At 46.4% G+C, this 14482-nt stretch overlaps 1 protein-coding gene across 7 annotated transcripts in view; it reads right to left on the bottom strand.

Moving 5' to 3' along the window:
• Positions 1-9783: 9783 nt before the first annotated feature.
• The window catches only part of rnf220a (ring finger protein 220a), a 156490-nt gene continuing 151791 nt past the window's right edge, over positions 9784-14482 (bottom strand). For all 7 annotated transcript variants that reach the window (XM_061243749.1, XM_061243750.1, XM_061243751.1 and 4 more), the window contains one exon: positions 9784-11966. In XM_061243749.1, coding sequence (XP_061099733.1) covers positions 11895-11966 — 72 coding nt within the window. In that variant the 3' untranslated portion in view covers positions 9784-11894. The remainder of the gene's footprint in view (positions 11967-14482) is intronic.

The following is a 14482-nucleotide window of genomic DNA, read 5'->3' as shown; positions in this document are numbered from 1 at the left end:
TGTTTTGAGAGTGTAGCAACACCCAACTGGGGAATGAAGAGGGGAAAGGCTGCTTTGCTTTGGAAACTTTCAGTCAATTAATATCATAACATTAGAAGGAAGAGATGACTCACTGTTTAGGATAGCTGTCATGTTACTGTCATGTAACTTAGCAGTAGGTGTGTCAAAAACAATGGCTGCTTTGTAAAAACAACCATAGGTCTGACCAGTAGGGGGCCACTTTGCACTTTACAAAACTCCGCAGAAAACTCAATTAAATGTGCACAGTTTATAACAACAACTTCATCTGAGTATACACTTAAAGCAGCTTTATGTAAGCAGGATTTTTTCTGTTTGTATTTTTCAAACTAAGACAGGTAGGAGTGTTTCTCTCATCTTAAGTCCACTCTAGCGATGCATTGTCCTCCTGTTTACTGAAGAATGTAAGTGCGATGTTTGGCTTTCGCTGTACAAGTCTGTGAACAATGGCTTTTATGCATGTATGACTCTTCCCCTTAAACTAACTTAACGTAACCGCATCCTACCTCTGGCAAAGATTAGCCTGCTTGCTAAGAGGCATTATTGCTCAATTACCCGACCGTGTCCCCGATTACCTCCACACCGTGATTTAGCACGAACCGGCCACTGCCATGAGTCATCACACCGTTCGCACAGCTTTTAAAAAAGCAAGCAGTTACTGCCCACTTACAGTATACGAGGTCCCATAGGCCCATCTGTGCTTTCTTAATGTGAATAAACTGACAGGTCAGGAACCAGTGATTTCAGTTCCTGGAAGAAGCAGCCTTATGAGTAAAATCAGAAGAAGGGACAAAGCAACGGACAACAGGGTGTAAATAGACATCCCAGGTAAAGGAAGGGTGGAAAAGCAGCGGTTCTCAGGCCTGGAAGACCAGGGTCTTTGGCTCTGTCTGAAGAATAAATACAGGCCTGTGAATGTCAATGCCGTCAGTCATGTGAAGGGAATCAAAATGGCCGCCCGCTGTCTTTATCACCAGCTACGCCCAAAGCTTCGACTCCAGTCCCCTGTTAGCAGCTAGTGGGTATGTGGGGTCCCATGAGACAGGCCCCCAAGGCCCCCCCGGCCCCCATAATTTCCCCTCAGAGATAAAAGCACTGCTTTCCAGCAATGCGGCAGTCACTTCTCCCGGCTGAGGCCCGCTTATGATGGCGTTATCTCCCCCCGGTAACAAGAGGCGTTTTGTGCGCCCTGCCCCCGGCCGCGTGGAGGAGGAAACGGAGCCGGTTGAAGGCGGACAGAGGTACAGAGGAGAGGGTGAAACGGCCCGTAATTGCAGGAGGATCTCCCTCTTCTCCTGCGGCCGGCTCAAAGGGCCCTGTTGTCTGAGGCTCAGGCGGCCAGCCCTCTGTACTGTGGGTGGCGGTGCTGAGTGACAGGAGCACGGGGGGCCAGGGGGATTCTGGGTATCCATGCCACGCTTTACTCAGGACGCGGCAACACTCGTGACACTGTCCCCGTGAGTCGCTTGGCCCTAGAGCCGAGAGTAGCATTTGTCCGTGTTATGGCCGCGACACTAATTCCAGAACAGCTGCGTTGGATGTGTGGCCCCCCTGTACTTTGTCACGGTCACCACAAAATGGACAACCTTTAAAATGAAAACATCAGGGAAATGTCTTTCTAACATATGGGGAGGGGAGCCTATAGCCTTGTGGACAAGTTGCTTGACTAGAACTGGAAAAGTGGCTTTGGATAAAAGCGTCAGCTAATTGTCATGTGTAATATGCTCATTCATCTTCAAAATATGCACACTCACTATGCTGTTTTGCAGTGTAATTCTGAATATTTTTTAAATGCTCAAAAGCTCCTGAATTCAGAAAAGTACTTAATCATAATCAGTGGGAAAAGACCACAAAAGTATATAACCTAAGCACACACGCTCCCTTTATAATCTCTGTACAAGCACGTAAAAAGGAAAACAGTGGTATGTATTGACATAACATGTCCTCAGAGTGTGGTTAGAGGGTGGGACGATTTGCTATTTTCTTATGAGATTTTCTGAAAAGCTGGATCTGGTAGCAGACAGGATATCAAGCGAAAGATAGATTATGCGGTTTTAATGTTTGCAAGGCACATGCTAATGAGTTACATACAGTATAATAAAAGATTGTACCAGTGGAGTTTGGTTAAGGGAGCTCTAATAATTTTGAACACGTTAAATATTTGCGGTCAATTTAATAGCGACCTGTTTAATTTATTGTAGAATATAATGTGACTATAATGTAGAAAGAAATAATTCACTACCAAAATGAAAGTGATCGTCAGTATTCTGCTTGCAAGATGTAACATCAAAGTTTGTTGAGTGCAGAACAACACATCAAAAACTTCCTCAAAATGTCCTCTACAAGTCATAGCTGATCAGTAGCAGATGCACATTGCCACAGTAAATTGCTTTGCCAAAGAATCGTAATAGAAATCTGACACCTGGTGCTGAGCTGCTGTGTCATTCACTCATTTGTGTAATTTATGTTATTTTCAGCACACGTTTGTTCTTGGCGCCCTCTAGTGGAATACTGCTCTTTGTATCGCGGTACACCTTCTCACACCCGGGATAATACAATAAAAGACATGTTGTTACATATTAACGTATTCGTGCCACACGGGAAGAAATGTAAATAGATTTAGCTCCTTAATTCCGGTTTGGCAATATGTTGATACTTGAATAACACTGCTGCAAACAAGGTAGGCCTATACTAAAAGAGGTGCAGCACACTGTGGTGAGATAGCTTTGGCAGCCCAATTGAAAGGAACTATGATGAACCAGTCACAGCAAAAAAATGAATAAAGGTATATGCCACCTTTATATAAAATAAATTTAAATGACATAAACTGAAACGCATAAAAGAAAGGTTTTACAATGTCTGTAACATGGGCCCTGTGTAATGTACGTATATTCAATGTTACCATAATGCTATGGGATACTTTGCCCTCAACTGTGTTGTACTGTTGTTACTTTCAGTTGCACAAATAAATTATTTTGTGCGACACTAAAGTTTTGTTGCTCTCCTGAAAAGTTTGAGGAGGACGTAACATTGGACACTTGACACCTGATGCGAGGGTCAAAGGTCAAAGGTACAGAGGGAAAACAAGACCCTGGCAGCCTTTCCCTGCTGGTGTGTGCCTTCCTCCTCTTCTGGAGTTGTGTAAAAAGCTTTGAGAAAACATTTTATTTGACAAAGAGATTTAAATCTGTTTATCATGAGGCTTATGATGTAAAATTGGATTCCAGGTTCGGGAGAAAGGGGGAAAATGATAATGGAGGCGACTTGTGTCGTCGCTTCGCTGTCCTATCAAAACAAGGAAACAAATAAGCAGGGGCTTTTAAAAAGGAGTAAATCTTTAAGATGCCAGCTTTGTGATTTTAATCCAAACATCTCTTACTGAGCTGATGCGAGCTTCAGGAGTCCTCACACGTTTCCTGTCAAGGGCCGCTTGACAGAGAAAAATCTCCTGTCCCCAACAGCCGATTAACGCCACCGCCACCCCTGTCAGAATCCGGACCGGTTCTACCACCGCTGCCTTTCAAATGAGAAGAAGGCATACACTCGTCTATTCAAAGGGGGTTATGCTCGAAATGACATTTGTGCCGTTAGCCTATCAACTTGCCACCTATTTCTAGGCGTTACCATTTATGTCAATTAATACAGGAAATTAAACTAAAGACAGGTAAGGTTTAGGTAAGAAAGCTAAAGACAAGGTAAAGTTGGGACAAGTGAGCTGGTCTGAACTCAAAATCACTGAAATTCACAGTTAAAACTCATTATACCGTTTCAGTTCTTAAGCATCAGAGACAGACAAGCTTGTTCACCCGGCTTAGTGCTTAACAGAAGTGGCGGCTGATGTGCCACAACACCTTGCAGTGTAAAGCGTTTTGAGATCCTGAGAAGTGTCATAAAGGGCAATATGAACGCACAAATGCAAACGGTGGTCGTGAGGATGCATGTAATGCAAATGTACAGGTGAGTGACTGGTATCACCCCTGCTGAAAAAAAACAACAAAAAAACAAAACAGGTAAAAACAGGTAAAGCTACGTTTGAAAGCTAGGTTGACCAATTGACCAGCTAAAGCTATGTTTTGAAATGGCTGGTGGCAGGTATATCAAACTGGTCATAGCTGTATTTTACACCATGGACAGCCAAGTGTGCACACAGTAAAATTCCCACTAACAGAGTACATACTGTATAAGTCCAACTGGGACCATACAGTACAACTGGAAGAGTTGATTCGCCACTGAACATTACTGTGTAAGTTTTCAGTGGGGCCAGATGAGGTTACACTGGTTCAGTCTGGGTTGCTAGGGTGACGTGTATCTCCTTGCAGCATTGCTGCAGACCGCTGGCTGCCAGATCAGGGAGCCCCAGCTGGTAATAGCCACGGGGAGGTGAGTGGACGTTAAAACATCCCCCGCAATTGGTCCATTGAAAATATTATTATCCTTCCCGATTGGAAGGAGACAGCCAGTATCAGTCATACCTTTAAGAGATTAATTTAACTCTAGCGTACTAGCAGACCGCAGTGTTAGGTTTCTTAAACAAAGCTACCGCTTTGCGCGGACGTCTCATCGCTCATACGGGAGGGGAACGGCGGTAATCCCGCGCAGAAGCTATTTCACCTTGCCTTGTTATTGGAAAACATCCTCGCTGTAAATCCACACAATGTCATTCTCCAATCTCTCAGGCAGCCGTAGATATGAAAGCAATTTGGGAACGCCGTAATTATGGGATTACCGCGAGGAGAGACACTCGAGGCATTGACAACAGCGCGAGTTTGTTAAAATGCAGAGTTCTCCTGCGCGCTTTTGTTTAGCCATAATTACAGGAGAAAGGGAAATTAGAGCTTTTCTTCCAGTTACATTTTTTTCATCCCGTGTTTTCCGAGAATAATTGCACTTTTATCCATAAAGCTCATCCCATTTTTTATTCATGGAAAACCATGAAAAGAATTACACTGCATTTCTGCCCATCTTTTGAGACAAATCAGGTTTCCTGGCCACTTATGACTTCCAGCACTCCTGTGTAGGTAGTCATGATCAAACACAAGCGTGTATTCCGTTTTGTTTTAAATGGACCTACTCTACTCCTGTTAACTGCAATAAAATGAAAAATATTTTCAGATTCTTCAAATTCTGACGTAACTTCAAAGCAGATGGTCATTGAAGACAGTTAGTGGTTAAGGTGAGTCCCTCCCCCGCAATTATCAATGAGATTCATGAGAAGTATAAAAGCAATTTATATAAATATATAGACACAATTCATAATATCCCTCACACAACTGGCGTCCCAGACTAAAAACTGAATTCATGACATGACAAATTCATATCTTCTTTCAGTTCATTATCCGAGGGTCTGTATATACACACAATAACCCAAAGACCTCAGACAGAAAAGATATTATGGGCTGATATTGTATCAGTACCCACCAGCTACACAACAGTTTACATTGAGATAAGTAGTGTAGAAGTTGATCCTGGATTATATTTTGTGAGACAGTAAAGCACCTGGTGCATCTAAAGTGTGTCCTTCTGAGAACATTCCTGCAATGTTGTGATTGTGTTGTGAAAGCGATTGTTCTGGTACAAAGTCTAGGCAGCGGACTTGCCGTACAATGAGCTGAGGGTAGGAACAGTGTCCACAGCAGTAATGTACTCAACAAATCCAATGGCCTCTGAAAACTGTGCTATTGCACTGGTCTCTCTTCAGTCAGACATTGGTTCTAATTCCACCGTTGAAACAGCTTTCGTTGTTCTTCGCTGATAGACTGGACAGCAAAAATAACAGCATATTTTCTCGCTTCCTCAAGTGATTTTGTAAAATTTCATAGCATCAGATAAACAGCAAAATATCAGGGTGGCAGTGTAGAGTAAGCGTTAGGGAACTGGGAATGAACTTGAAGGTTGCAGGTTTGATTTCCAGGTAGAACATAGTCATTGTACCCTGGAGCAAGAAACTTAACCTAAATTGTGTCAGCATAAGTGAATACTATGCAAAAAGTCGCTCTGGATAAGAGCATCTGCTAAATGCCTGTACCATAACAGGATAGCAGCCCAGTCAGGCACTACAGAAAGCTACTACCCATTTGCTCTGGAGCAGAATTCCGGTCTGTGATTTACACTAAGAACATGTAGAGAGGAGTTGCCATTTTCTTCACTCGTAGACTGGATGCCTAAGCATGTTAGGAGCTGCGATGCTTAGATTACACGCCTTGGCCTGATGTAAACAGGCACCTCATCTCCAACTAGAAGCCCATCGCCTGACCTTCCCACCCTCGCCTATTCAGACCCCTTAATTGGATATAGATTGGTAAATGACAACATTTCCTTTGATAAATGAGCCTCTTGACACTGTGACGCATTAGCATTTTCTCAATACCTTCAATTACTCTACACGTGTCTTTCTGGAGCTCCCTGTGAGTGTCGGTGCCGGGAGGGTGGGGTGGGGTGGTGGTGGTGTGAGGAAGATGAGTTTGTTCTGTTCATCTTCCACAAAAACACCTGCTGTATGTGTCCTTCATCTGGTGGCAGCTGGGCCCTTTTTATTGGAAAAAGCCAGATTGGATTCTTCCATATTATCTTTGCCCACTCTAACATTCTCCCGTAACGAGGTTTGAGGGCCAAACGGAAAAGGTAGTATTTGAGCCGAGGAGCAAATTAAAAGCACCGTCATTACCAGGCGTGCGTTCCTCCGTACCCCACTTCACACCCCCCCCACAAGACAAAACCTTTTCCCTCACTAACCACCCTGGCCGGATCAATCTCAAAAGGCCACGGTGTAAAGCAGCTCCTAATTGAATGAGTCATACACAGGCAGAACGCTGAGTGCAAAGAGCGGGATGGGGTGGGGGTGTGGGGGGGAGTGGAGTGTAGGGGGGGGGAGGGCGGCTGGCTAAACTCAAATTCCCACACGAAGGTGTAAATTACCGTTGGAACAGACAGGCAGCGCGATAGCGGAATTAGCGTACACACAGAGCAGGCCTGTCCCATCGATCGGTCTGTGGAGATGTTTGTAAACTCACAGTGATGGCCGCCCACACTCTATACTCTCACCATCCGGCGCAGCTTTGACCTCCAAAAGCAATTTCTATAGATCCGCCCGGACCGAGGAGCCCACTTCCTGGTTCCCGGACACTCAGGCGGCGTGCCGGGGCGTAACCCGACCCCTCCATGCGGCCGCAGGGCTAATGCATCATTTATGGATCTGTTTGGGGGCCAGGTGGAAGGGAAAACAAAAAAATACTCCTCTCTATCTGGCAGAATCGGCGTCTGATGCTTACTTAACTAAATGAAACCCTGCTGAAAAAAGAACAGCCAAAGCTAGGTTTTGAAACTGGTTTGACATGGTTTGACAAGCTCAAGGTATGTTTTGAAATAGTTGGTAGCTGGTCGACCAGCTACCAGCTCAGACAAGCTACCAGCACTAGCTGGTTGACCAGCTCATACCCAGCTAGACCAGCGTTATGACTAGCTTGGCCATGCTTGTTGACCAGCTCATACCCAGCTAGACCATCTTATGACCAGCTTGATCAGCTCAATTTTCAAGCTGGTCAAGTTGGCATAGTTGGGATTTCACAGCAGGGTTGACATGTCTGGTTTCCTTTGACACGTCGCCCCCCTGCCCAAACCACCCCCGCCACTTCTCCTGTGCTTCATCTCCGTGCCCAGTTGGGATCAAATCACTTCAAAGCGGCAGAACACCCGCCAAACAAGCCGCCATAACAAAGGCAATGCAGCGGGGTGGGCCGCCGTTACAATGGAGTTTACGGGGGCGTCCCGCTAACTTTCCCTGTGCATTTATCGCCACTTTATTAGCATCTGCCACCACTTAAGGACAGTTGTTTTGCTCGATGCACGTGTTTTTTAATGTACTTTTTCCCCCTTCAAACGGTGGAAAAGCAATATCGTCGGGAGTTTAAGGCCTGGCCTCAGATCAGAGTGTCAGCGGGAGCAGGGCCGCCTTCCACCGCTCGACGTGTTGTAATTGCGTCCAATTAGAGTTTAGGGTTCACCGGAGGAGGGAGGGCCCGCGCCCGACTCCAACTGTTCACAAACACGCTCACCACGCTCCCGCCCACACCGCCAGACAACAGGCCCAGACAATGGGCCTCTTATTACTGGATACTGACCGTGGTTTCCCTCAAGGTTGGTGGGCCCATATTTTCCTCCAGGTGCCAACACATTCAGCACACTGGCACCAGTGCTTATGTAGTTATTGTACTGTACAGTTCGTGAAATAAAAGTTGATAAGGTTTTAAACATAAAAATATGTTTGTAAAGAAACCGTGTAATCAAGTATTTGTTTTTATAGTATATTGTATATTTTAATTGTATTACATTGAAGGACCAATAAAACAAATACTATGATTTCATGCCTACGCTATTCAGCTGAGATTTACTTTGTTAAATCCTGAAAGCAACCGAGTTATAAGGTTTTTTTTTTTTTTTTAACTAGAGAAGAACTGGGTGGTTTTCAGTTGGAGAGTGTATGTTGTGCAAATTACATGCCATTTTACATGTTAACCAATCAACTGCAGCCATTTAGTGTACAGCCAATCAGACGTGAACTGATTGAAATGCATACAGGATGGTCATGCGTCAGACCACCATTCATCCATCCATTATCTGAACCCGCTTATCCTGATCAGGGTCGCAGGGGGCTGGAGCCTATCCCAGCATACATTGGGCGCCAGTCTATCTCAGGGCACACACACCATTCACTCACACACTCATACCTACGGGCAATTTAGACTCTCCAATCAGCCTAACGTGCATGTCTTTGGACTGTGGGAGGAAACCGGAGTACCCGGAGGAAACCCACGCAGACACGGGGAGAACATGCAAACTCCGCACAGAGAGGCCCCGGCCGACGGGGATTCGAACCCAGGACCTCCTTGCTGTGAGGCGGCAGTGCTACCCACTGCACCATCCGTGCCGCCAGACCACCATTCAAAGAAACTTTATTTTCTTCGGTTTATATAAATATTTAATAACCTAATGAACACTAAGAGTGATGTACTGTTAGTGTATCAATGGGTAAACTCAGGGCAGGGCAGTGTTGTACCCTAGAGCAAGGTGTTTAAGGTACTTTCCATCAGCCGTTCCTGTGAAAATCCCTCCTGCGCACGTGGGGTTTCAAACAGGACGTGCCAGATCGAAATGGCAGCAGGGCGTGTAAAGCAAAGGGCCCTTTCTGGAACAGAAACTCGGCGATTCTCACACGCTTCTCGTAGTGCAGGTGTTCTTCCGGGCGGGTGTTCCAAAAGCACCCAGATATCACAGCAGGTCACACCCCGCTCACTGCATCGGGAGGACGAGCTAAGAACAAAGCCGGGACATGGCAGCTGTGTGAGATTTATGATCCTTTAATTAATGTCAAATGTTTACAAATGGGAAAGACACGTACCATTTTCTGAGAATATACATGACACATCTGACACAACCACCTTGTGCAATTTGTCTTCTTTGGGGGTGGGGGGTGGGGGGGGGGGTGAAATTAATTCTCCAGGAACAGTAATTACAAGAGAGGAGTAGGAGAAGGGGCCACTGCGATCCCTCCGTTTCTGAAGAGAGGGATGAAGGGACGATGTTCTCACCGAAGCAGCTTCACAGAATCCAGCCCACAGGAAGGAGCGTTTGTTGACGTTGAGCCGCTGTCCGTCTGGACCGAACACGTCTCGAAATGTCAGTGCGGCAAAAATTGGTTGCGGTGCATTTAAACTACATTTGGGGGCTCGTATGAAAGCATTCTATAAAAACAGAAAGCAAAAGGGAGGGTATATGGCATACATATATTCTGGAAGTGAAAAATACACTTGAACCTGGTCTACTTAATAGCAAATTTACATTGTGTTGGACCCGTTTGCTAAGCATTTCAAACATTTTTTGACTTGACTTGAGACATCTCAGCTTTGCAGATAATGCTACCTAGTCACAGCTCAGATTGTTAAAAGATAAGGAGAACATCACAGCATCGTGAGATATCTTGCGATTTTCTGCAGACATTATTGGGCAGCCATTGAAAAAAGTAGCATCTAATCCACAGTGGGCAAAACCTGAACTTCAGACGTGGAACTAACTGCAGTAAGCACAATTCAAAAGGGGGAAACTTCAGTTGGCAAAGCAGTTGAAAAGAAAATTGTGAGAATACACTCCATTTAAGACCAATAACAAACTGATGGGGATGGGTAGGACAACACACCTGTGTGACTGAATTTCACATCTAAACAGTTGTGTTACAACCAGTGCTGTGAATATTGCTTCCGCAAAACAAACCTCGCAGGGCTTTTTTTTTTCTTTCCCCTGGAGAAACGCACACTAGCTTGCGTGAGGAAATGACTCGGCATCAGGAAGTGTGATAGGCCAGAGGGTCTCTCTGGTGGGGGCCGAGGGGGTGGGAACACACGGTACAGCGGCCATTTTGTCTTTTTTTCTGTAGCTCAACTGAAAGCGCATCCTGTGCAGACTATAGGCTTTCCCCGGGCCTTCGGTTTCATGATTTTGCAACCCAACAGCAAAAAACATCTGGACAGACTTCACAAAAACACTTCCCATCTGAGGCTTTTTCTTTTTTTCTTAAAAAAGAGATTAACATGTGAATGTACCATACATAACAAGAGTGCAATTAAAAAAAACTGTGTTTTATACAGACAGGGAAAAAATCAAGAGCGTTAAAACAAACTTTGCTTTAGGTTTCAAACTTTTATATTCAAATAAAAAAAACAAAAAACATATACACCATCTAATCCTTGGAATACTATTTTGAGTACTTTATTACCATGACATCTTCCTGTACAATGACATTTAACTTCAACCTCAAGAAGACAACAGGTTTAAAAATACAGAATTTTCTCGTCAGCCATTTTAAATGTCCTCCTTTGCTCCCGCTCTCCACGCTGTCCCAAACAAAAACAAAAACTTTTAATACATACTTGTCTGAGTGTGTGAGTGTATGTGTGCGTGTGCGTGAAGGGACGTGTGTATAGGTGTGTGTGTGTGTGTCTGAGCTCTATGCCATTTATACACAACATTGTAAACATACACAGACTATATTACATGTGCTTGCACTTCCTCTAAGTGTTGATTCTGCGCTTTTTGAATTTGGTTGAGTAACTTCACTAGAACACCACAAGCAAGGAAGAAACAAGGAAGAAGGGGCTGATGCGGAGGGGAGGGGTTCCCGAAGTCGCTGTGAGGTCATCGGTTTTGGTTGAGAGCTTGGGAGCGGAGGTCTGTTCCCCGCTGGCCTCCTCACCGGGGGGGTGTGGGGGGGTGAGGGGCGGGGGACAGGGACGGAGAGGGAGGGGGGCTCAGAGGCTAGCAGTCTGGTCTGTCCTGGAGGGCGAGGGGCTTTACGATGACAGCGGCGGTCGGAAACGCCCCCTTCCAGCCTCGGTGAGTTCAGCACAGAGGGGCAGAGCCGACGCTGGGAGAGAGGGGGACTTCATGTGTTCACATTTGGGGGGCCAACAACTGGACGAAATGGACTAGGGTGGAGAAGACCAAAAACACAAAAAAGTGCCTGGTAATTTAACTGCTACAAGGGGGGGCGGCTGTGACAGGGACAGGGGGGTCAGGGAGGGGGTGGGGGGGGGGGTAGGGGTGTGGGCTTGGAGGAGCACTGGTCACACGGTGTCTTTGGGCGCTGGTCCTACCCCTGCCGTTCCACAGTCACCCCCTGAATTGTCCTTTGTACAGACACAGAGTCCTGTCTCTATTAGTCTCGAAAGGCTTCTTTTTTTTTCTTTTTTTTCTTTCACAAAAAAAAATCCATGCCACTCCCAAAGAAAATGATCTCAAATACACTGACAGCAAACAGCTATATAAACTGGGTGGAGAGGATGGGAGAGTGGTGGTGGGGCGGGGGGGGCAGCAGACTGCCGTCTTCCTCACAAGTAGACACGCCTGAGGTCCCCCGGCGACGTGATGGTGTTGCATTGTGGGCAGAGTTTCTTGTTTCCCTGTGGGAGAGAAGATGGACACTTGTAAATACACACGGTAGACGGCCTTAGTCCGCTGAAACAAGCAGTCAACATACGCCATGGCCACACCACATTATCTCTAAATATGGTAACAAACATTATGGCTAGAAATAAAAAGTTACTGAATAACCAACCAGGGAAAAGTTCCTGATAAATACACAGGGTCAGAGGACACATTAACTGGAGGTGGTCTCCAGCTCTGAGCCACAGTGTCACAAATCTAAAAGATGTTCTGGAAAATTCCACCACCCGAACACACCCATGGTCTGAAAGTGCAGACGAACAGCAGTAAAAACCGGTAGACACCTGTAGCCATGCAGCAGGGAGCTCGTTAAAGCTAAATCGGGCATTCGACGTGGAAACGCTGAAGCAGGCACGCTCAGGACGCCTAATAGGCATCGAAGGCCCCCGGTGTGAGCGGAACCCTCATCCTGTTCCAGGAGTCTGCTGCTGGTGATTGCATCCCTCCCCCCGACAGTAAAGCTCCGCCGGGATTAAAGACCGGAGCAGCCTGCCGGGGCCTGTGTGGTCCACCAACCCGCCACACCGACTGCGCTGGAGCGGGGAGGGGTCTGCCAGCCACCGGGGGGCGCTGTGGCCACAAGCACTGAGTCGAGGTGGTTATGAGTGAGTACCCTGGCACGGTGCAGACACTACACACTGACCAGATACTTGAATTCTTAAAAGTCCCATCTGCCTAGCACTGAAGCAAAAACACCATTTTAAAGGGCCAGTTTCACAGACACAGACTTAAGTCTAGTCCCAGACTAAATAACATTTTCAATGAAGACTGAGGCTGGTGGGTTAGGACTGGAGGCTGGGCAGAGGTGAGGATCACGCCCCCCTCTGGCCGCAGCCCCCATGACCTCCAGAGCAGTGGTGACCCCACGACCTCTGCACAGGATCAGACACACCAACGCACTGTACCCAGACAGTGCGGGGTATTCAGAGCCAGCAGAGCGAGTCCACTCGCTACTATAACCCTGCCGACCTCGGCCCCTCCGGCAGGGCGCGGGGGTGTGTGTGAGGGGCGCGGGGGGAGTTTCGGTGCTGGGTTAACAGCGTACGGGTGACGGATGAGGGAGCCGGTGTTTGACCCAGCCTGTGTGAAGAGGCCAGGTTTGGGTGGTGGGGGTGGGGGGCTGAAGAGGTGCATGAATCCTGCTCCCTACAAGCTCCGACACCTGTCTGCAAACAGCGCCGGCTCCGACCCGCTCGCCCCCGGCCTCACACCCAGACGCCAAGCGGCTAGGCCGAGACGCCCACGCGCTCCGGAAAGTCTGGGACGCCCGGTCTGCTCGCCCTGCCAAGTCTGGGCAAATTACTAATTTTGAAACGGTTTCTTCGTCTGCCCTCCCATCGGAGGAGAAGGGTGGGCTGAAACACTGGCTGAAGAGCAACGCCTCCCGTAGCGTAGCGTAGCGCTGAGGTGCTCTGAACACCGTGTGCAGCCGAGGCCGCGGCGGGGATTAGTCACGCCGGATTGGGACACCCTGTAAAAACATCTGGATCAAGCGCCAGTAGCCAGGGAGAGCCTGCTGTTCGTAAATGCCTGATATTAAAGGCCTGTTTTACCACTACGCTGCAAAAAATTAACAAGTCCTAACAAGCGTTTTACTCTATTATTTTTCCTCTCGAGAATACAATGGGCCAGTTTCACAGATGCAGCCAGTCTGCTTACTCCTGGACCAAAACGGAGCATCTCCATTCAGGCAGAATTTAGTCCAGGACTAGGCTTAATCTGCGTCTGAAACCGGCCAATTATTTGCTTGTTTTGAGTTAATGTTTGCGCCTATTGCGATCTTCTCGCCTTTTTGGCGATATCGGCTTTTGCGGTGTAAATTGTCCACACGTCTCACTGCAAGCGCAGGTTACCTACGGCCTTAGATATTTTATGTAGTCAACTCTGACCCAAGTAACCCTGACGTCACCGAACACATAAAAAACATGAAATATTTCTGAAGGCTCCTCTATTGATTTTGTCAGCGTAGGTGCAAGACACCAAACGACAATGAAAAATTATAACTTACTCTTTCAGAGGGCATGTGAGCACCATACTGCAAAAACAGATCGATAGCCTACATGCACATTTCATAGGGCAGTATATTCCGCAAGCCTCTTGGCTTCGGCATCTTTCAGCGTAAAGTCTTCCATCTTAATTACGGACGAAAGCGTTTAAAAAAAACAAACTGCAAAAACAACAAACGGTAGCCACTGCTAACACTAAAAAAACAAGTCAGTCAATCTCAACAAATATTAGTATATTAATATAGTGAAACTTAAAATCTTATTTATTTCACTTATTTGTTAAATAAGAAATAAAACATATTTCCTGTGAGGCAAGACAGTCGACTCATTTTAAGATTGGCCAGTGGAATAAGAACATTTCAACTTGTCAAGCAAACAGTAATGGAAAATAACTGAAAACAAGCAATATTGTCCACTCGAGAATTGTTTTCTCAAGTCTTACTACCAGACTAAAAACGCTTGTTATT

This window comes from Conger conger, chromosome 5 (assembly GCF_963514075.1).
Source record: "Conger conger chromosome 5, fConCon1.1, whole genome shotgun sequence".
In the NCBI taxonomy this organism is placed as follows: Eukaryota; Metazoa; Chordata; class Actinopteri; order Anguilliformes; family Congridae; genus Conger; species Conger conger.
Note: the sequence above shows the minus strand (reverse complement) of the source record. Positions and strands in the feature narration are given on the sequence as shown.